General features: G+C 52.8%; 3 protein-coding genes across 3 annotated transcripts; all 3 read left to right on the top strand.

Moving 5' to 3' along the window:
• Nucleotides 1-1918: 1918 nt before the first annotated feature.
• LOC101071307 (occludin-like) lies at nt 1919-11096 on the top strand. Its single transcript, XM_029829671.1, has 9 exons — nt 1919-2017; nt 4517-4578; nt 4690-5380; nt 6196-6360; nt 8630-8745; nt 9932-10036; nt 10109-10280; nt 10501-10542; nt 10623-11096. Exons 2-9 carry the CDS (start codon nt 4535-4537, stop codon nt 10719-10721), a joined length of 1434 nt encoding a protein of 477 aa, XP_029685531.1. The 5' UTR covers nt 1919-2017; nt 4517-4534; the 3' UTR covers nt 10722-11096.
• Nucleotides 11097-11587: 491 nt separating this feature from the next.
• On the top strand, nt 11588-15991 carry LOC115247568 (general transcription factor IIH subunit 2-like). The gene is made up of 14 exons (XM_029829672.1): nt 11588-11915; nt 11994-12071; nt 12148-12184; nt 12346-12432; nt 12518-12568; nt 12648-12702; nt 12826-12931; nt 13011-13101; nt 14709-14904; nt 15067-15130; nt 15198-15301; nt 15390-15492; nt 15626-15665; nt 15768-15991. Exons 1-14 carry the CDS (start codon nt 11860-11862, stop codon nt 15876-15878), a joined length of 1179 nt encoding a protein of 392 aa, XP_029685532.1. The 5' UTR covers nt 11588-11859; the 3' UTR covers nt 15879-15991.
• A 231-nt stretch (nt 15992-16222) lies between these two features.
• On the top strand, nt 16223-18987 carry LOC101069927 (dihydrofolate reductase-like). The gene is made up of 6 exons (XM_003976068.3): nt 16223-16380; nt 16463-16512; nt 17978-18083; nt 18333-18456; nt 18526-18641; nt 18757-18987. The coding sequence occupies exons 1-6, from the start codon at nt 16280-16282 to the stop codon at nt 18836-18838; spliced, it is 579 nt and encodes a 192-aa protein (XP_003976117.2). The 5' UTR covers nt 16223-16279; the 3' UTR covers nt 18839-18987.
• The last annotated feature ends 233 nt before the right edge of the window (nt 18988-19220 follow it).

The following is a 19220-nucleotide window of genomic DNA, read 5'->3' as shown; positions in this document are numbered from 1 at the left end:
TAGCAGCAGTAGCAGCAGCAGTAGCAGCAGCAGCAGCAGCAGCAGTAGTAGCATTAGCAGCAGCAGCAGTAGTAGCATTAGCAGCAGCAGTAGCAGCAGCAGCAGCAGTAGCAGCAGCAGCAGCAGTAGCAGCAGCAGCAGCAGCAGTAGCAGCAGCAGTAGTAGCAGCAGCAGCAGTAGTAGTAGCAGCAGCAGCAGCAGTAGCAGCAGTAGCAGTAGTAGCAGCAGCAGCAGCAGTAGCAGTAGTAGTAGCAGTAGTAGCAGCAGCAGTAGCAGTAGCAGCAGCAGTAGTAGCAGCAGCAGCAACAGCAGTAGCAACAGCAGCAGCAGCAGTAGCAGTAGCAGCAGCTACAGCAGCAGCAGTAGTAGCAGTAGCAGCAGTAGCAGCAGCAGCAGCAGCAGCAGTAGCAGCAGCAGCAGCAGCAACAGCAGTAGCAGTAGCAGCAGCAGCAGTAGCAGCAGCAGCAGCAGCAGTAGCAACAGCAGCAGCAGCAGTAGCAGTAGCAGCAGCTACAGCAGCAGCAGTAGTAGCAGTAGCAGCAGTAGCAGCAGCAGCAGCAGCAGCAGTAGCAGCAGCAGCAGCAGCAACAGCAGCAGCAGTAGCAGTAGCAGCAGCAGCAGTAGCAGCAGCAGCAGTAGCAGCAGCAGCAGCAGTAGCAGCAGCAGCAGCAGCAGTAGTAGCAGCAGCAGCAGTAGCAGCAGCAGTAGTAGCAGCAGCAGCAGTAGCAGCAGCAGCAGCAGCAGTAGCAGCAGCAGTAGCAGCAGCAGTAGCAGCAGCAGCAGCAGCAGCAGTAGCAGTAGCAGCAGCAGCAGCAGCAGCAGTAGCAGCAGCAGCAGTAGTAGCAGCAGCAGCAGTAGCAGCAGCAGTAGCAGCAGCAGCAGCAGCAGCAGTAGCTAGTAGCAGCAGCAGCAGTAGCAGTAGCAGTAGCAGCAGCAGCAGTAGCAGCAGCAGCAGTAGCAGCAGCAGCAGCAGCAGCAGCAGTAGCAGCAGCAGCAGCAGCAGCAGCAGTAGTAGCAGTAGTAGCAGCAGCAGCAGTAGCAGCAGCAGTAGCAGCAGCAGCAGCAGCAGCAGCAGCAGTAGCAGTAGCAGCAGCAGCAGCAGTAGCAGTAGCAGCTAGCAGTAGTAGCAGCAGCAGCTAGCAGCTAGTAGTAGCAGTAGCAGCAGCAGCAGCAGCAGTAGTAGTAGCAGTAGTAGCAGTAGCAGCAGCAGCAGCAGCAGTAGCAGCAGCAGCAGCAGCAGCAGCAGTAGCAGCAGCAGCAGCAGCAGCAGCAGTAGCAGCAGCAGTAGCAGCAGCAGCAGCAGCAGCAGCAGCAGCAGCAGCAGCAGTAGCAGCAGCAGTAGCAGCAGCAGCAGCAGCAGCAGTAGCAGTAGCAGCAGCAGCAGCAGCAGTAGTAGCAGCAGCAGCAGTAGCAGTAGCAGCAGCAGCAGCAGCAGCAGCAGCATTAGCATCTGTTCCTGTATCGGGGCCTGAATGGCTGCTCCTCTCCCCTCCTGATGTTTTGAACACACCTGTGAACCTATCTAGTCAATCTCAATCTTTATTTATAGTCCAACAGAGCAGCAGGAGCAGAGCGGCGTCACCAGTGGGCTTGTCCGACTGGGAGAACTGGTTCTCCTGCTGAGGTGCTCTCTTCTAAATACTCTTGGTGTCAGGTTCTATGTGCTGGAGCTGGTCTCTTTGGATGTAAAGGTCACAGGTTCTACTAGAACATTTGAAAAGATAGAATTAAAAACAAACTCAAATATGGCTTTAGCTCATTCATCTATTTTCTGTCGTGTGTGCATGTGTGAGCGCGTGCGCGTGACAGAGGCGTGGGGGTATGCCAACTGAAACCAGCTTGCGGGCTTCTGGATGTGACCGGTTGGTTCGTCCTGTCTGACCTGGGAAGGGTCACGTGACGAGCACACACCTGTGGGCGTGCCCCATTGTGTTGTTGACGCTGTAGCCGAGGTCGCGCGCTCAGTGCGTGAGCGTCGTTGAGCTGAGGAGTCACAGGTGCGTTCGTCAGTGTTCAGGTAGGTCAAACACAGACGTTCTCCAGCTTTAACCTGCTCCTTCCTTCACATCCTCTTTAGTCACCCTCGTGCACAGGTGAAACGGACACTTTCATGTTGCGACTGGATTTACCCGCGCGACCGGAAACATACGGGAGAAGCTGTTTCATTAATGTAAACAGCTGTTCGCACCTCCGCCGGTTGGTATCGGTGAGCTTTGATGTACAGGTGGAACACTTTCCCTCCGATCACCTGTCCTCATCAGCTCCCAATGCCTGGAGACATGCGCGATCCGGTCCAGACCGTCCGCGTGTCTCCACCCCCCATCAGGTCCCGACCGTCCGCGTGTCTCCACCCCCCATCAGGTCCCGACCGTCCGCGTGTCTCCACCCCCCATCAGGACCGTCCGCATGTCTCCACCCCCCATCAGGACCGTCCGCGGGTCTCCACCCTCCATCAGGACCCGACCGTCCGCGTGTCTCCACCCCCATCAGGTCCCGACCGTCCGCGTGTCTCCACCCCCATCAGGTCCCGACCGTCCGCGTGTCTCCACCCCCCATCAGGTCCCGACCGTCCGCGTGTCTCCACCCCCATCAGGTCCCGACCATCCGCGGGTCTCCACCCCCCATCAGGTCCCGACCGTCCGCGTGTCTCCACCCCCCATCAGGACCGTCCGCGGGTCTCCACCCCCCATCAGGTCCCGACCGTCCGCGTGTCTCCACCCCCCATCAGGTCCAGACCGTCCGCGGGTCTCCACCTTCCATCAGGACCCGACCGTCCGCGGGTCTCCACCCCCCATCAGGTCCAGACCGTCCGCGGGTCTCCACCCTCCATCAGGACCCGACCGTCCGTGGGTCTCCACCCCCCATCAGGTCCAGACTGTCCGCGTGTCTCCACCCCCCATCAGGACCGTCCGCGTGTCTCCACCCCCCATCAGGTCCAGACCGTCCGCGTGTCTCCGCCCCCCATCAGGTCCAGACCGTCCGCGGGTCTCCACCCCCCATCAGGACCGTCCGCGGGTCTCCACCCTCCATCAGGACCCGACCGTCCGCGTGTCTCCGCCCCCCATCAGGTCCAGACCGTCCGCGGGTCTCCACCCTCCATCAGGACCCGACCGTCCGCGGGTCTCCACCCCCCATCAGGACCCGACCGTCCGCGGGTCTCCACCCTCCATCAGGACCCGACCGTCCGCGGGTCTCCACCCCCCCATCAGGTCCAGACCGTCCGCGTGTCTCCACCCCCCATCAGGAACAGGACCGTCCTTGTTGATGGTCAACACTTGAAAGTGCTGTGACAGTCGGTGCTGCTGCACTTCCCACACAGAGGGGGGACGCTGACCTCTGACCCCTGAGCCTGGGGGGGGACAGAGGTCAGGAAGTCCTTAAAGAGGGTCGAACCAATTATTAGTGCTAATTAGAGTTTTACATCATGCAAATTTATTGAGCAAAGCTAACGATCTTTGAATCTTGAATCTTTACTTTCTGTTGCAGCTCTTCCTCCTCATCCTCTTCCTTCTCTTCCTCCTCATCCTCCTCATCTTCCTCATCTTCCTCCTCATCCTCCTCCTCCTCATCCTCTTCCTCCTCATCCTCCTCATCTTCCTCATCTTCCTCCTCATCCTCCTCTTCCTCCTCCTCATCCTCTTCCTCCTCATCCTCCTCATCTTCCTCATCTTCCTCCTCATCCTCATCTTCCTCATCCTCCTCATCCTCTCCCTCCTCTTCCTCCTCCTCATCCTCCTCGTCCTCTCCCTCCTCCTCTTCCTCCTTCTCATCTTCCTCCTCCTCATCGTCTTCCTCATCTTCCTCCTCCTCATCCTCCTTCCTTTCACCTCTTTTCCTGACTAGAACTGCTGATAAAATGGTTATAATGAATCAACGTTTTCTTCTTTCAATCATCTCATCTGTTAGTGGGATGGAACCACCAGGTCACTTCTTGTGTATCTGTCATCCTTCCCTCATGTCTCCATCATCCCTCCCTCATCCCTCCATCATCCCTCCCTCATCCATCCATCACCCCTCCCTCATGTCTCCCTCATCCCTCCTTCATCCCTCCATCATCCCTCCCTCATCCCTCCATCATCCCTCCCTCATCCATCCATCATCCCTCCCTCATCCCTCCATCATCCATCCATCACCCCTCCCTCATGTCTCCCTCATCCCTCCATCATCCCTCCCTCATCCCTCCCTCATCCCTCCATCATCCCTCCCTCATCCCTCCCTCACCCCTCCCTCATGTCTCCCTCATCCCTCCATCATCCCTCCCTCATCCCTCCATCATCCATCATCACCCCTCCCTCATGTCTCCCTCATCCCTCCATCCAAACACCAGCTGGAATCTCTTTCAGCATTGTTGTTGTTGTTGTTGTTCTGTCTGTCACCTGCTGTTGGCTGTAAACTCCCTCTGGGCTGGTTCCTGTCGCACCAGCGTGCACCTACGTGCACCTACGTGCACCGGCGTGTGCGTGTCCAGGTGCTCGTGTCTTTATTCTGGCTGCTGATCACTCTCCTCCCCCCCCAGTTTGAGTTGCCGTTGAAGATGCCGGGCCACAGACACAACCACCAATCGAATGGAAGCAGGAAGTGAGTTTGCTGTCGGCGTCCTGACGCGTTGCCAGAAGGTCGTGAGCGTTTGCGTCTTGGGTAAAACGGTTCTCAGACTAAACCTCGGCGCTGTCGTCTCTTCTTTGGCAGCCACAGCAGCAGACACAGGCACAGCGAGCTCATGTCCAACCCAGCCTTCGCCTACTACCCTGGAGACCAGATGCTTCACTTCTACCGCTGGACCTCTCCTCCCGGTGTGATGAAGATATTGTGCATCATCATCATCATCATGTGTGTAGCCGTGTTTGCCTGCGTTGCCTCCACACTGGCCTGGGACTACGATATGAGCCTCATGGGTCTGGGGGGTGGGACCGGCATATTACCTGGTTACGGCGGCTCCTACGGGGGCTCCTACGGGGGGTCCTACGGGGGGTCCTACGGGGGCGGCGGCTATGGAGGAGGCGTTGGTGGGGGCAGCAGCTATGGCTACGGAGGAGCACAGATGGATCCCAAGGCTGGAAAAGGCTTCATCATTGCCATTGCTGCCATCACTTTCATCGCTGTGCTCATCATATTCGTGCTGGTCGTTTCAAGGCAAAATGCTGCTCGCTCACCAAAGTTCTACCTCGCAACCATCATCATCGCCGCCATCTTGGCTTTCCTCATGATCATTGCCACTATCGTGTACCTGGTCGCGGTGAATCCAACCGCTCAGTCCACCGGCTCCATTTATTACAACCAGATCCGACAGCTGTGTGCACAGTACCAGACCCAGACGCAGGCCCAGGGCATCTTCCTCAACCAGTACCTGTACCATTACTGCGTGGTGGAGCCCCAGGAGGTATGGAGAACCAGTGGCCCAGAGGTCCACTACATGAGCGGGCCTGCTTTCACCGTCCAGCTGTTAGTCCAGCTGTTAGTCCAGCTGTTAGTCCAGCTGTTAGATTAGCTGTTAGATTAGCTGTTAGATTAGCTGTTAGATTAGCTGTTAGATTAGCTGTTAGATTAGCTGTTGGGTCAGATGTTAGATTAGCTGTTAGATTAGCTGTTGGGTCAGCTGTTAGATTAGCTGTTGGGTTAGCTGTTAGTCCAGCTGTTAGTCCAGCTGTTAGATTAGCTGTTAGATTAGCTGTTAGATTAGCTGTTAGATTAGCTGTTAGATTAGCTGTTAGATTAGCTGTTAGATTAGCTGTTGGGTTAGCTGTTGGGTCAGCTGTTAGATTAGCTGTTGGGTCAGCTGTTAGATTAGCTGTTAGGTCAGATGTTAGATTAGCTGTTGGGTCAGCTGTTAGATTAGCTGTGGGGTCAGCTGTTAGATTAGCTGTGGGGTCAGATGTTAGATTAGCTGTTGGGTCAGCTGTTAGATTAGCTGTTGGGTCAGCTGTTAGATTAGCTGTGGGGTCAGCTGTTAGATTAGCTGTTAGGTCAGATGTTAGATTAGCTGTTGGGTCAGCTGTTAGATTAGCTGTGGGGTCAGCTGTTAGATTAGCTGTGGGGTCAGCTGTTAGATTAGCTGTGGGGTCAGCTGTTAGATTAGCTGTGGGGTCAGCTGTTAGGTTAGCTGTTAGGTTAGTGGGCTGTATGTGTGTATATAGTTGTCCTGTTCTGGGAGACGCCACATTTTCCCTTCATCGACCCCTCGTTGACCCCCAACAGGCCATAGCCATCGTCCTGGGCTTCCTGGTGTTCGTGGCCCTCATCATCCTGCTGGTGTTTGCAGTCAAGACTCGCTCTAAGATCAGACGCTGGGGCCAGGAGCGCATCTTATGGGAGGAGGTGAAGGTCATCAGTGACGGTCCACGCCACAGCGTCGACGAGTGGGTGAGTGGGTGGGTGAGTGGGTGAGTGGGTGAGTGAGTGGGCGGGGTGAGTGGGTGGGTGAGTGAGTGTGTGGGTGGGTGAGTGTGTGGGTGGGTGAGCGGGCGGGTGAGTGAGTGGGTGAGTCTTTAATCCCTGGAAGGCTGAGTGGAACAGGTGCACATGGGAACATTAAATGTGCTCATTCTACTGCACAAATATTGATGTTCATCGGGTTAATTTAACAGGTTCAAGTTATTGGTTATTAATTGGTTATTAGTAATATTAAATATGGAATTAAAAGCTCAGAGAAACAAGAGAGAGGAACCTTCACGTTCCCACACTGGGAAGCGTCTCCTGTTCCCACTCTGGGAAGCGTCTCCTGTTCCCACTCTGGGAAGCATCTCCTGTTCCCACACTGGGAAGCGTCTCCTGTTCCCACACTGGGAAGCGTCTCCTGTTCCCACTCTGGGAAGCGTCTCCTGTTCCCACACTGGGAAGCGTCTCCTGTTCCCACACTGGGAAGCGTCTCCTGTTCCCACTCTGGGAAGCATCTCCTGTTCCCACTCTGGGAACCTTCACGTTCCCACACTGGGAAGCGTCTCCTGTTCCCACACTGGGAAGCGTCTCCTGTTCCCACTCTGGGAAGCATCTCCTGTTCCCACACTGGGAAGCATCTCCTGTTCCCACTCTGGGAACCTTCACGTTCCCACTCTGGGAAGCGTCTCCTGTTCCCACTCTGGGAACCTTCACGTTCCCACACTGGGAAGCATCTCCTGTTCCCACTCTGGGAACCTTCACGTTCCCACTCTGGGAAGCGTCTCCTGTTCCCACTCTGGGAACCTTCACGTTCCCACTCTGGGAACCTTCACGTTCCCACTCTGGGAAGCATCTCCTGTTCCCACTCTGGGAAGCGTCTCCTGTTCCCACGGAAGAGAAACGTTGTTGAGAGCAGCAGCAGCAGCTGGGTAACTCAGTTAAAGTTCTGAAATCATCATCATCATCATCATAGTGGTCGTCCCAGGCTAAAAGGCCTCTGAGGAGCCTTCCTCCTTCCTCATGGTGAAACCTATAGGAAGTGTGTTCACTCAGGAAATCATATTGTTGTGAGGCCACAGTGAAATAGTGATGGAAGGGGCTTTCTATAGGATTCTCTAAGATTGTATAGGACTCTCTAAGATTGTATAGGATTCTATAGGATTCTATAAGATTGTATAGGATTCTACAGGATTCTATAAGATTGTATAGGATTCTATAGGTTGTAGCCCTGACAGACACAACAGAGAAACTACCTTTAGAGAATTGTCCAGACTCTTTGCGTTATGGGGAGTTTTAATGTTAAAGAGAAATGTACACACACGCACACACACACACACACACGCACACACACACACACACACACACACACAATCACTGAGACAACAGCGATGAGGATGTGGTTTCACTCACAGTTTCTAGGTGTGGCCTCTGTTATTGCAGCTAACAGAGGTTCTGCCACTACGGGAGCATGAACGTAAACGTGTGTGAAGGAGCTCCGTCTCTGAATGGAATGCTAACCCTGACCCTGACCCTGACCCTGACCACTGATGGGGTCCAACCTCTGCCAACTTTGGTTGCCCAGCATTTACCCGCACATCAGAAACTGGTTTCAGTTTGTGGCGTCCGAGCGCCTGTTTGCTTCCTGTTGATGCTTCTAATAGTTTCAGTGAGATTCAGACATGCGGGAAGAAGTGGATGAACCGGTCAAACCTGCCGAAGGTCCCAGAATGTTGGGACACATGATGCAGAGAGAACAAGTTTCCCCACACAAACTGGGTCAGGCCTCGTCTAGAAAAGGCCCTTTGTTGCAGATGCAACTGGAAAGTAGCTGAATGTCAGGAATGTGCTTCCACTGAGGCCACGGACCTCACCCTGGCCCCTGGCCCCTAACCCTGGCCCCTAGCCCTGGCCCCTAGCCCTGGCCCCTAACCCTGGCCCCTAACCCTGGCCCCTAACCCTGGCCCCTAACCCTGGCACCTGACCCTGGCACCTGACCCTGGTCCCAAACCCTGGCACCTCACTGTGGCCCCTAACCCTGGCACCTAGCCCTGGCACCTAGCCCTGGCACCTAACCCAGGCCCCTGACCCAGGCCCCTGACCCTGGCCCCTCACCCTGGCCCCTAACCCTAACCCTGCCACCTGACCCTGGCACCTAACCCTGGCCCCTGACCCTGGCCCCTGACCCCTGACCCTGGCATACACACTCCACACACCCTGCGTCTTGCCAAACCTTGAGAGGGTTTTGTCATTTCAGGTGAAGACTGTGTCTGGGGAACCGGACGTGCTGCTGAATGACCCAAATCTCACAGTTGGTGGATCCAGGGACTATCTGGACCAGCTGGATCACAGCAGACCTCTTTACCTTCCAGGGTATGTACATGCTGTGTTTACACACACGCCTGTGGACAGAAGCGACTGTCCTCGGTCAGCAGGACGTGAATTCGTCCACATTTACACACGGTTCCAGCAAGAACTGAAAGAGTCCAAGGTGGATAAGATGCTGAGAGGGCCCAAGGTGGATCAGATACTGAGAGGGCCCAAGGTGGATCAGATGCTGAGAGGGCCCAAGGGGGATCAGATACTGAGAGGGGCCCAAGGTGGATAAGATGCTGAGAGGGCCCAAGGTGGATCAGATGCTGAGAGGGCCCAAGGTGGATAAGATGCTGAGAGGGCCCAAGGTGGATCAGATACTGAGAGGGCCCAAGGGGGATCAGATACTGAGAGGGCCCAAGGGGGATCAGATACTGAGAGGGCCCAAGGTGGATCAGATGCTGAGAGGGCCCAAGGTGGATCAGATACTGAGAGGGCCCAAGGGGGATCAGATACTGAGAGGGCCCAAGGGGGATCAGATACTGAGAGGGCCCAAGGTGGATCAGATACTGAGAGGGCCCAAGGTGGATCAGATACTGAGAGGGCCCAAGATGGATAAGATACTGAGAGGGCCCAAGATGGATAAGATGCTGAGAGGGCCCAAGGTGGATCAGATACTGAGAGGGCCCACGGTGGATCAGATACTGAGAGGGCCCAAGGTGGATCAGATACTGAGAGGGCCCAAGGTGGATAAGATGCTGAGAGGGCCCAAGGTGGATAAGATGCTGAGAGGGCCCAAGGTGGATCAGATGCTGAGAGGGCCCAAGGTGGATCAGATTCTGAGAGGGCCCAAGGTGGATCAGATACTGAGAGGGCCCAAGGTGGATCAGATTCTGAGAGGGCCCAAGGTGGATCAGATACTGAGAGGGCCCAAGGTGGATCAGATACTGAGAGGGCCCAAGGTGGATCAGATGCTGAGAGGGCCCAAGGTGGATCAGATGCTGAGAGGGCCCAAGGTGGATCAGATACTGAGAGGGCCCAAGGTGGATCAGATGCTGAGAGGGCCCAAGGTGGATCAGATGCTGAGAGGGCCCAAGGTGGATCAGATGCTGAGAGGGCCCAAGGTGGATCAGATGCTGAGAGGGCCCAAGGTGGATCAGATACTGAGAGGGCCCAAGGTGGATCAGATACTGAGAGGGGAGCGCTTGTAAAGCTCATGTTAGAACTAAAATATTTGTCTTTGCAGAGACTCTGATATTAGCAGTTCTGTGACAGCCATGAAGTCCAGGGTGAAGGACTACGAGTCGGGGGTGGAGTCTGGAGACGACCTGGAGGACGAGGACTTCAGCGTGTGAGTGACTGAAAACAAAAACCCTGCGGGGGAGCGGGTCCAGTTCAAACGTGCTCCTTTAAACATCTGCAGAGCGTTTCCTCCCATCGTGGACGAGGAAGAGCGTCTGAGCTACAAACGAGAATTTGACCAGGATCATCAGGAGTACAAAAGCCTGCAGGCGGAGCTGGACAACATCAACCAGGTGCTGGCGGAGCTGGACAGAGAGATGAGTGCCCACGCTGAGGGGAGCCCCCAGTTCCTGGTGAGGTGACCTCCAACAGGGTTGGGTTCAGGGTTGGGTTCAGGGTTGGGTTCTGGGTTGGGTTCAGGGTTGGGTTATCTTCATAGGTCCCATCTTTGAATGAGCACCGACACACATGAGGTTGAGCTCATGTTGGCTGTAATGTCCCCAGTGGACGTGGTCATTATTGCATCTGTAGTCGCCACATTAGCGACATTAACGACTGTGGTTCTGCTCTCAGGATGCTGTGGATGAATACAGCCGCTTGAAGAACATCAAAAAGGTAAGAGGTGGACTTCTTCTGTCTGTTAAAGGAGCTCTATAGTTTAATATTCTGAAGAAATCTTCCCTTTTATTCAATAGTCCTCTAATTACCTGATTAAGAAGAGGAGGTGTAAACATCTCCGGGCTAAGCTGTCTCACATCAAGAGGAAGATCAGTGAATATGACCACCGCCCTTGAACCTTTGGCAACTGTCTCCAGTCTTCTATCTCATATAATGCATCTCGTATAATGTATACTTGCCACTAATCAACCTCTTGGAATCAGTCCACCAGCAAGAATTTGAAGGGTTAGCACCTTTTTTAGGAGCACCTTTTTTACCATCCACCCTTTTCTTAAGGAATATTTAGGTGTATGAATTTTTATTTTCTCAAAGTTAGAAAGTGTAAAGTCTGTATTTTAAAGCCTCAGTTATTGTATTTTTTATTACTGAATTTAAAATGACTTAAATTGCCATTGTTGTACATACTGTTTTTATTCCTTTAAAACCATGTAAATTGGTCTGTTGCTCTCCCATTTTAAAATAAATGATATTCTTTGCTGTGTTTCTTTTTGAATATGCCTCTTTTGCTTTCAGTCATTTTTATTTATCACTTCTAAAACTGTTCAAGTCCCCTCTTTTTGTAAATGTTAAATACTAATATTGCTCCAGCTAGATTTGTGCCATGATTATGTTTGTGCAATCGATCTCGTGTCGCTGATGTCTGGTTGTGTTAAAATGGATTGAAATTTATTTAACAAACTTTATTCATATTCTGAGTGGAACATGAAGTTCAATTTACATTTACATAAAAGCATAGCAAATCTACAAATGGACAATTTGGAACAGGAAAATTAATACATAGGCAAGAAAAAGAACTGATCATGCAAAATAGAAATAAAAATGTGGCAGGGGTCAGAGCTGAATAGGGTTATCCAAATTGAAAACATTAAAATGTTTGATTGTTTTGGGGTTTTTTTGCTGAAGAGACTTGGTGAAATAATGAAATAAAACGCTGGATGTTGTGGCGGCTGACGTACGCAGAAGTGAGCGGACCATTTGTCTGGTGCTCATGTTTCCATACGGACATAGAATTGCGGCGCACCGCGTGGTTTGTGATTTCCGGAGAATCCTTATAACGTTCACGCAAAACAAGACGCGTATGGTCATTTGTTCTTTAAAAAAATGTGTTTAGAGATTCGATTTAACAGGCCTCGTCGTTAAATCTATGTTATTTAGCCGTAAATAATGCGGCTTCCTGATTAGTCTTCGCTTCATCAGACAGTTTAGCCCGAGATCGTCGTGGTTTCCCATCACCGGAACCTTTGGTGTGACACAATGGACGAAGAACCAGAAAGAGCCAAGCGCTGGGAAGGAGGCTATGAGAGGACATGGTAAAGCTGTGAAATCAGGAATAAGTGTTGGTCTTGAGAAATGTGCTTTGAGTCCTGACTGAGATGTGGACGCTGCAGGGAGGTGTTGAAGGAGGACGAGTCTGGCTCCCTCAAGGCCACAGTAGAGGAGATCCTGTTCCAGTCCAAGAAAAGAAGGTGTGTATGCTCATCTATGTTCTGCATGCTGATGAGTTGTCTTCAACGTTCAACAGCAGCTTCCTTGTCTCGACAGACTGATAGAGAGCCATGGACAAGTGAGGCTGGGCATGGTGAGTTAGTTCAGGAGTGCTCCTAATGTTCCTGGAGACCATCTCCCTAGGGAACTAGGCTGACACCAGTGGATGGGTTGTATTTCACGGTGTCGTTGCTGACAACAAGAACACAGATATGCGTGAGATTTCTTGGTTATTATGGGATGTCTCTGCACTAGATGCGTCATCTCTTTGTGGTGATTGACTGTTCAAGGAGCATGGAGGACCAGGATCTGAAACCCAACCGTCTCACCTCCACTTTGAAGGTAACCATGGTTACCCAACCTTCGCGCTGTACGGCTGCTATCTCTTCCGTTTGCACTTCCCTTTGCTTTTCCTCCCCGCGTGCAGCTGCTGGAGGCGTTTGTTGATGAGTATTTCGACCAGAACCCCATCAGCCAGGTCTGTTCTCACCATGTACTGTTTAAAACTTTATAAGTGGGTGACCTTTAAACCCTAATGCTCCTGGCCGTGTCTTCAGATGGGGCTCATCACCACCAAGAACAAACGCGCTGAGAAGTTGACCGACTTGTCAGGTGAGAAGCCACAACTGGATAAAGTCTAACTACGATCATCTGGATCATCTCCTTCACTCGTCCGTTTGTCCACCAACATACAAATGCTGTCTGTGATGGATTCTGTCCTCTGGTCACCTGCAGGAAACCCAAAGAAGCATTGTGCTGCCCTGAAGAAAGCTGTGGACACGGTGTGTGTCGGAGAGCCGTCCCTGTACAACTGCCTCAGCCTGGCCGTGCAGACGCTCAGGTCGGTCCTGCCGTCCATAGGCCCACCCCCTCCTGCTTGGTTGAATGTATCCGTCAGGCGGACCTGTCTTTGTGTGCAGGCACATGCCTGGACACACGAGCCGGGAGCTCCTGATAATCCTCAGCAGCCTCACGACATGTGACCCAGCCAACATCTACGAGCTGATCGAGGTAAATCAAATCAATCAATCTTTATTTATATAGCGTCTTTTACAATCAACATTGTCTCTAGACCCTCTCCAGAACCCCAGGGCCTGACCCCAGACAAGCAACAGTGGCAGGAAAAACTCCCCTTTAACAGGAAGAAACCTGGAGCAGGACCAGGCTCATGTAGGGGGACCCTCCTGCTGATGGCCGGCTGGGTAGAGAGAGAGGAGAGGAGAGGAGAGGAGAGGATAGGTAGGAGAGGAGAGGAGAGGAGAGGAGAGGAGAGGAGAGGAGAGGAGAGGAGAGGAGAGGAGGAGAAGGAGAGGAGAGGGAGAAGGAGAGGGAGAAGGAGAGGAGAGGAGAGGGAGAGGAGAGGAGAGGAGGAGAAGGAGAGGAGAGGAGAGGAGAGGGAGAAGGAGAGGGAGAAGGAGGGGAGAGGAGAAGGAGAAGGAGAGGGAGAAGGAGGGGAGAAGGAGAGGAGAGGGAGAGGAGGGGAGAGGAGAGGAGAGGAGGAGAAGGAGAGGAGAGGAGGGGAGAAGGAGAGGAGAGGACGGGAGAGGAGGAGAAGGAGAGGAGAGGAGAAAGAGAGGGAGAAGGAGAGGAGAGGAGAGGAGAGAAGGGTAGAAGGAGAGGAGAGGGAGAGGAGGGGAGAGGAGAGGAGAGGAGAGGAGAGGAGAGGAGAGGAGAGGAGAGGAGAGGAGAGGAAAGGAAAGGAAAGGAAAGGAAAGGAAAGGAAAGGAGAGGAAACCATGACCCAGTGGGGTGACAGAGGCCTGTCAGGTGATCATGGTTCTGGACCCCGGCGGCCTCGGCCTATAACAGCATAGCTAAGATGTGACCTAACGATTAGACGACCCCCTAAGTATGATAATCAGTCTGTCTATGATAGTAACTGGAACTGCAGAATTAGTAACAATAAGCATTTTCAAAGAGGAGGTTTTAAGTCTGATCTTAAAGTAGCGATGGAGTCAGCCTCCGTACCTGGACAGGGAGAGACGCCAGTACAGGAGTCATGTGACCTCTGTGGTCAATACCTGTCAGAACTCTGGCTGCAGCATTTTGGATCAGCTGGAGGCTTCTTAAAGAGTTGTTTGGACACCCTGATAATAAGGAGTTACAGTAGTCCAGCCTGGAAGTAACAAATGCTGGACTAACTTCAGCATCATGGTGGGTCAGTAGCTTCCTGATCTTTGAGATGTTCCTCAGGTGAAAAAAGGCACTTCTAGAGACTAATTTAATGTGTGAGCTGAAGGAGAGATTTTGATCAAAAGTTACTCCTAGATTCCTCACAGAGAGACTAGATGCTAATGAGATACCATCTAGAGTGATCATGTGATCTAATCTATCCCTGAGAGGTTCAGGACCAAACACCATGACCTCAGTTTTTCCTGGGTTAAGGAGGAGGACATTTGAAGACATCCAGGACTTTATGTCTTTAAGACAGGTCTGGAGCTTCACTAACTTCTCTGTCTCCTCTGGTTTCATGGATAAATAAAGCTGAGTGTCATCAGCATAACAATGAACATTTATCCCACGCTGCCGAATAATGTTTTAAATGAGAATTCTTGTTGGGCTGCTTTTAAATGCAATTGAACCGAGCTTCTTTAACCTGGGTTTTGTTTTCCGGTCAGACCCTGAAGACTTTGAAGGTCAGGGTGTCAGTCATCGGCCTGTCAGCAGAGGTGCGGGTGTGTACCGTGCTAACCAGGGAGACGGGCGGCTCCTACCACGTCATCCTGGACGAGAGTCACTTCAAGGAGCTGCTGATGCTGCATGTCAAGCCTCCACCAGCCAGCTCCTCCTCTGAGTGCTCTTTGATTCGAATGGGTGAGTTTCCGTAGATGCTTCTAAACCCACTGCAGAGCCGCCACAACAGTGCTTATGTTGTGTCCCATCTGGGGGTCAGAGTACCAAATAACACAGATGGGGCTAGAACTAAAGCTCCGGCCTCTTTCTCTGAGAGAAGTGACGCACTGTGTGTCTGTTTAGGGTTTCCTCAGCACACCGTTGCCTCTCTCACAGACCAGGACGCCAAGCCCTCCTTCAGCATGGCGTGAGTAAGGAAAGGTGTCAGCCCTCAGCGTCCTCCTCGTCTGCCACTGATGCTGTGTGTCTCCTAGTCACCTGGACAGCAGCAGCGGTCCAGACCTGTCTCTGGGGGGATACTTTTGTCCACAGTGTCATGCCAAGTACACGGAGCTTCCTGTGGAGTGTAAAGTGTGTGGTAAGAGGGACGACCGCCACCTCTGTAGTGAAGCAGGATTCTGGCTGCTCCAGAAGCTGCAGACTTGTGCTTTCTGTGTGATGCGCAGGCTTGACACTGGTGTTGGCCCCCCATCTCGCCAGGTCCTTCCACCACCTTTTCCCCCTACAAGTCTTTACAGAGAGTCCTGCAGATGATCTCCAAACAGAGAGGTGACGGTGGCACACGCAAAACCACGCACGTCTCTACAGATGTCACGAGTCTTCACCGACACATTTTGGGTGTCGTCCGTTAGCCTTAGCATCGCCAAGGACAGACTCTCAAGTCTCCGCTCTGTCTTTGCAGGTCCTGCCAAGCTTGTCATGGGGAGCTCAAAGACAAAAGTGTGAGTACATGAGTGGAACTCCCCCCCCGAAGGTTGTTGTAGAAGTAGTAGGACATGGGAAAGTATTTTTAAAAGCATAGAACTGCCTATTTCCGTCCTCAGGTGTTCAGCTGTCCATCGTGTCTCAGTGTGTTCTGTGTCGACTGTCACCTCTTCATCCACGACTCGCTCCACTGCTGCCCCTGCTGTATCCACCGTCGGAGTTGCCCCTGACAACGAGCCACGGCTGCTCGGCTGAGATGATTTCTCTTTATTGTTTCTGTTCAGATTTGTACTTTCTTCTTCTTTGGCACATTGCAATAAAAATGCGTGTCCATCTTTGTCGTAATGTTTTGTCTGTTGTGCAGATGTATTTAAATGACTATTTAATAACACTATTTTCAAATATAAAATCACAAGTGGGTGTTGATGAATAACCAAGAAAAAAAAAGGTTTTAGAATAGTAAACCAAACATTTTAACTCATTCAGGTGAGATGGTTGCTTCTATTGATTTCTTAAAAGTCTTTCTGGTTAATTCTTCATAATTTAAACCTCCCTTAACGCTGCCGTTAGACATTATAACGCGCCGCGTCACCGGAAGTACTCGTCATTTCCGCAGTGAAGCGCGGGAAACATGACAACAATGTCGCGGGTTGTGAACGCGATCGTGGCGGTGTGTCCCGACCTGGGCATCGGGATGAATGGAGATCTGCCCTGGCACCCCATCAGACTCAAGTAAGGGGAAAAATGGCGATAAAACTGTGAACGCTGTCTCCTGTCACACTATTCACATCCCTTTTTAAATAATTGTTTTCAGTAAAGAATTCGTGCACTTTCGAAAGATGACGTCGACTCCTTCTGTAAACGGTAAGAGTAATAAGTAAGATCAGTGAGAGTGATCTTTTTAGTCTCCACAAGTCTAAAGTTGGTCTTTTCACTCGATTCAACGGTCCATTTAAAAGGGTCTGGTTTCTATGGTCTTGCTCAATCTTGGAGCCTGACTGTGCAGAAAACTTTGACCTGGACCTGGCCTGGCCCCGGGGAAACATTAAAAAAACAACATAAAAACATTACTTTGCTCAGCATCTTGCTGAGCCTGGACCTTGAGCCTGGACAGATGATTGTTCCAGACCAATGGGAGACCTCCTGCCTGCTCCTGTTTCCCAAGATGAAGCAGCGAACGAACCTTGGAAAGTCACGCAGTCCTCAGCCATGGTCGGACCCCTGCAGGGTGCCTTCCAGCCCGTTGGAGCGGAGGAGCCCACTGGAGAAGGCTGACAGCACCGAGTCTTCAGCACCATCTGTCCTGCCCTGTGAAGCTCCAGCGCTTCGGTCTAAACCAGCTCCAGATCAACGCCAACAAAACAAAGGAACCAAGTGGATTTTAGGAAAAGTGTCCCAGCCCAGGGAAAGGCCAGAGCCAAGGCCTGACCCTGTGCTGGCTGGACTACCCAGAGCCAAGGCCTGACCCTGTGCTAGCTGGACTACCCAGGGCCAAGGCCTGACCCTGTGCTAGCTGGACTACCCAGAGCCAAGGCCTGACCCTGTGCTAGCTGGACTACCCAGGGCCAAGGCCTGACCCTGTGCTAGCTGGACTACCCAGAGCCAAGGCCTGACCCTGTGCTAGCTGGACTACCCAGAGCCAAGGCCTGACCCTGTGCTGGCTGGACTACCCAGAGCCGAGGCCTGACCCTGTGCTGGCTGGACTACCCAGAGCCGAGGCCTGATCCTGTGCTGGCTGGACTACCCAGAGCCGAGGCCCGACCCTGTGCTGGCTTGACTACCCAGAGCCGAGGCCCGACCCTGTGCTGGCTGGACTACCCAGAGCCGAGGCCCGACCCTGTGCTGGCTGGACTACCCAGAGCCGAGGCCCGACCCTGTGCTGGCTGGACTACCCAGAGCCGAGGCCCGACCCTGTGCTGGCTGGACTACCCAGAGCCGAGGCCCGACCCTGTGCTGGCTGGACTACCCAGAGCCGAGGCCTGACCCTGTGCTGGCTGGACTACCCAGAGCCGAGGCCTGACCCTGTGCTGGCTGGACTACCCAGAGCCAAGGCCTGACCCTGTGCTGGCTGGACTACCACGGAACGGTGCAGGAGGTCCTTCATCATTGGGCTACATCAGGACGAGGCAAATTCCCGTGTGCTGTAATTTAACTGTGTACCAGTTTAATATACATATATAGTCTTTTCCCTTTTATTTCTTTTGTCTTTGTTCTATTGAACTGAATTGAAAATGAAGTAAACATCAGATAAATTCCGTCTGTTAATCCCATTTAGCGACTCGTGAATTTAGTTTTGGTAATTATTCCACGTGCATCTGCCTGGCGACAGGGAAGCAGAACGTGGTGATCATGGGCAGAAAGACCTGGTTCTCCATCCCAGAAAGAAACCGACCTCTGGCCAACAGGATCAACATCGTTCTCAGCAGACGGTGCAGGTAGGTGTCGAGTCCAGGAGCAGACGGACTCAAACCGGCCCCAGTCGTGGACAGCAGGCCCAGGGGAACCAGCCAGACCAGAATAACAGCCCATATTCCTCAATTTAATTCTGAATGGATGTTTTTAGAGTCGAGTCTCGGGGGGCTGGGGTAGGTTGAGCTCAAGCATCTGTAGTTGGCACCAGCGGCCGGATGGTTGACCCACATTCAAAGCTGCCTGCTGATTGTTGGGACTGACTTCTCCTCCAGGGAGCCCCCGGCAGGAGCCCACCACCTGGCCCGCGACTTGCCCTCGGCTCTCCGGCTGGTGGACTCGGAGCTGGCCGAGCAGGCCGACCAGGTGTGGGTGATAGGAGGCAGCTCGCTCTATCAGGTAGGTCCACCACTCTAGAACCTCACATGCCTCCTGGAGATGTGTAATCTGTTATGTTGGGCTACCCAGGAGCTGATGGAGGGGACAGGAACCACCAGACTGTTTGTCACGCGGATCCTGAAGCAGTTTGAATGCGACACGTTCCTCCCTGAAATCAACCCTGCCAGATACCGCCGGCTGCCACAGTAGGTCCAGGTCATCCTCTGGAGCTCCGCTCTGATGGGGCCTTCCATGAAACCGAGTCCGTGCCAGAGCAGGGATGGGATGGACTGGAATTCTGCTGATGTACTTCCTCTCCAGGTTTCCAGGCGTGGCCCAGGAGCTGCAGGAGGAGGAGGGGATCCAGTACAGGTTCCAGGTCTATGAGAGCATCGAGCACTGAGGAGACCTGGGCTGGAGCACAGAGAGACTCAACAGAAGGTTCCTGTCGCAGCCCCGAGGGTCTGGCTGACAGCAAAGTGGACACATTTGTTTCACCGAGACGGTTTGTCACGACTTTGACATTAAAACTGCTACGTGTGTCCCAACGTTCAAGCACTGTGATCTTTTTCTGCTGGAACTGTGGGAAGGGCCGTTCATTAACTCATGAGCCAATCAGACTGAGCATGAGCTGAAGGGAGAAGGCCCAGGAACTAGCAGGAACCAGCAGGAACTGGTCCAGGACCAGGGAGGAGAGCCAGCTGGTGCAGCTCCTTCACCTGCTCTGGATGGAGACATGAAAGCTGAAGGTCTCAGAAGTCAAACCTGCTGTGGAGCCGCCCACA

This window comes from Takifugu rubripes, chromosome 21 (genome assembly GCF_901000725.2).
Source record: "Takifugu rubripes chromosome 21, fTakRub1.2, whole genome shotgun sequence".
Taxonomy (NCBI): domain Eukaryota; kingdom Metazoa; phylum Chordata; class Actinopteri; order Tetraodontiformes; family Tetraodontidae; genus Takifugu; species Takifugu rubripes.
The sequence above is the reverse complement of the archived record's forward strand: the minus strand, read 5'-3'. Positions and strand labels throughout refer to the sequence as shown.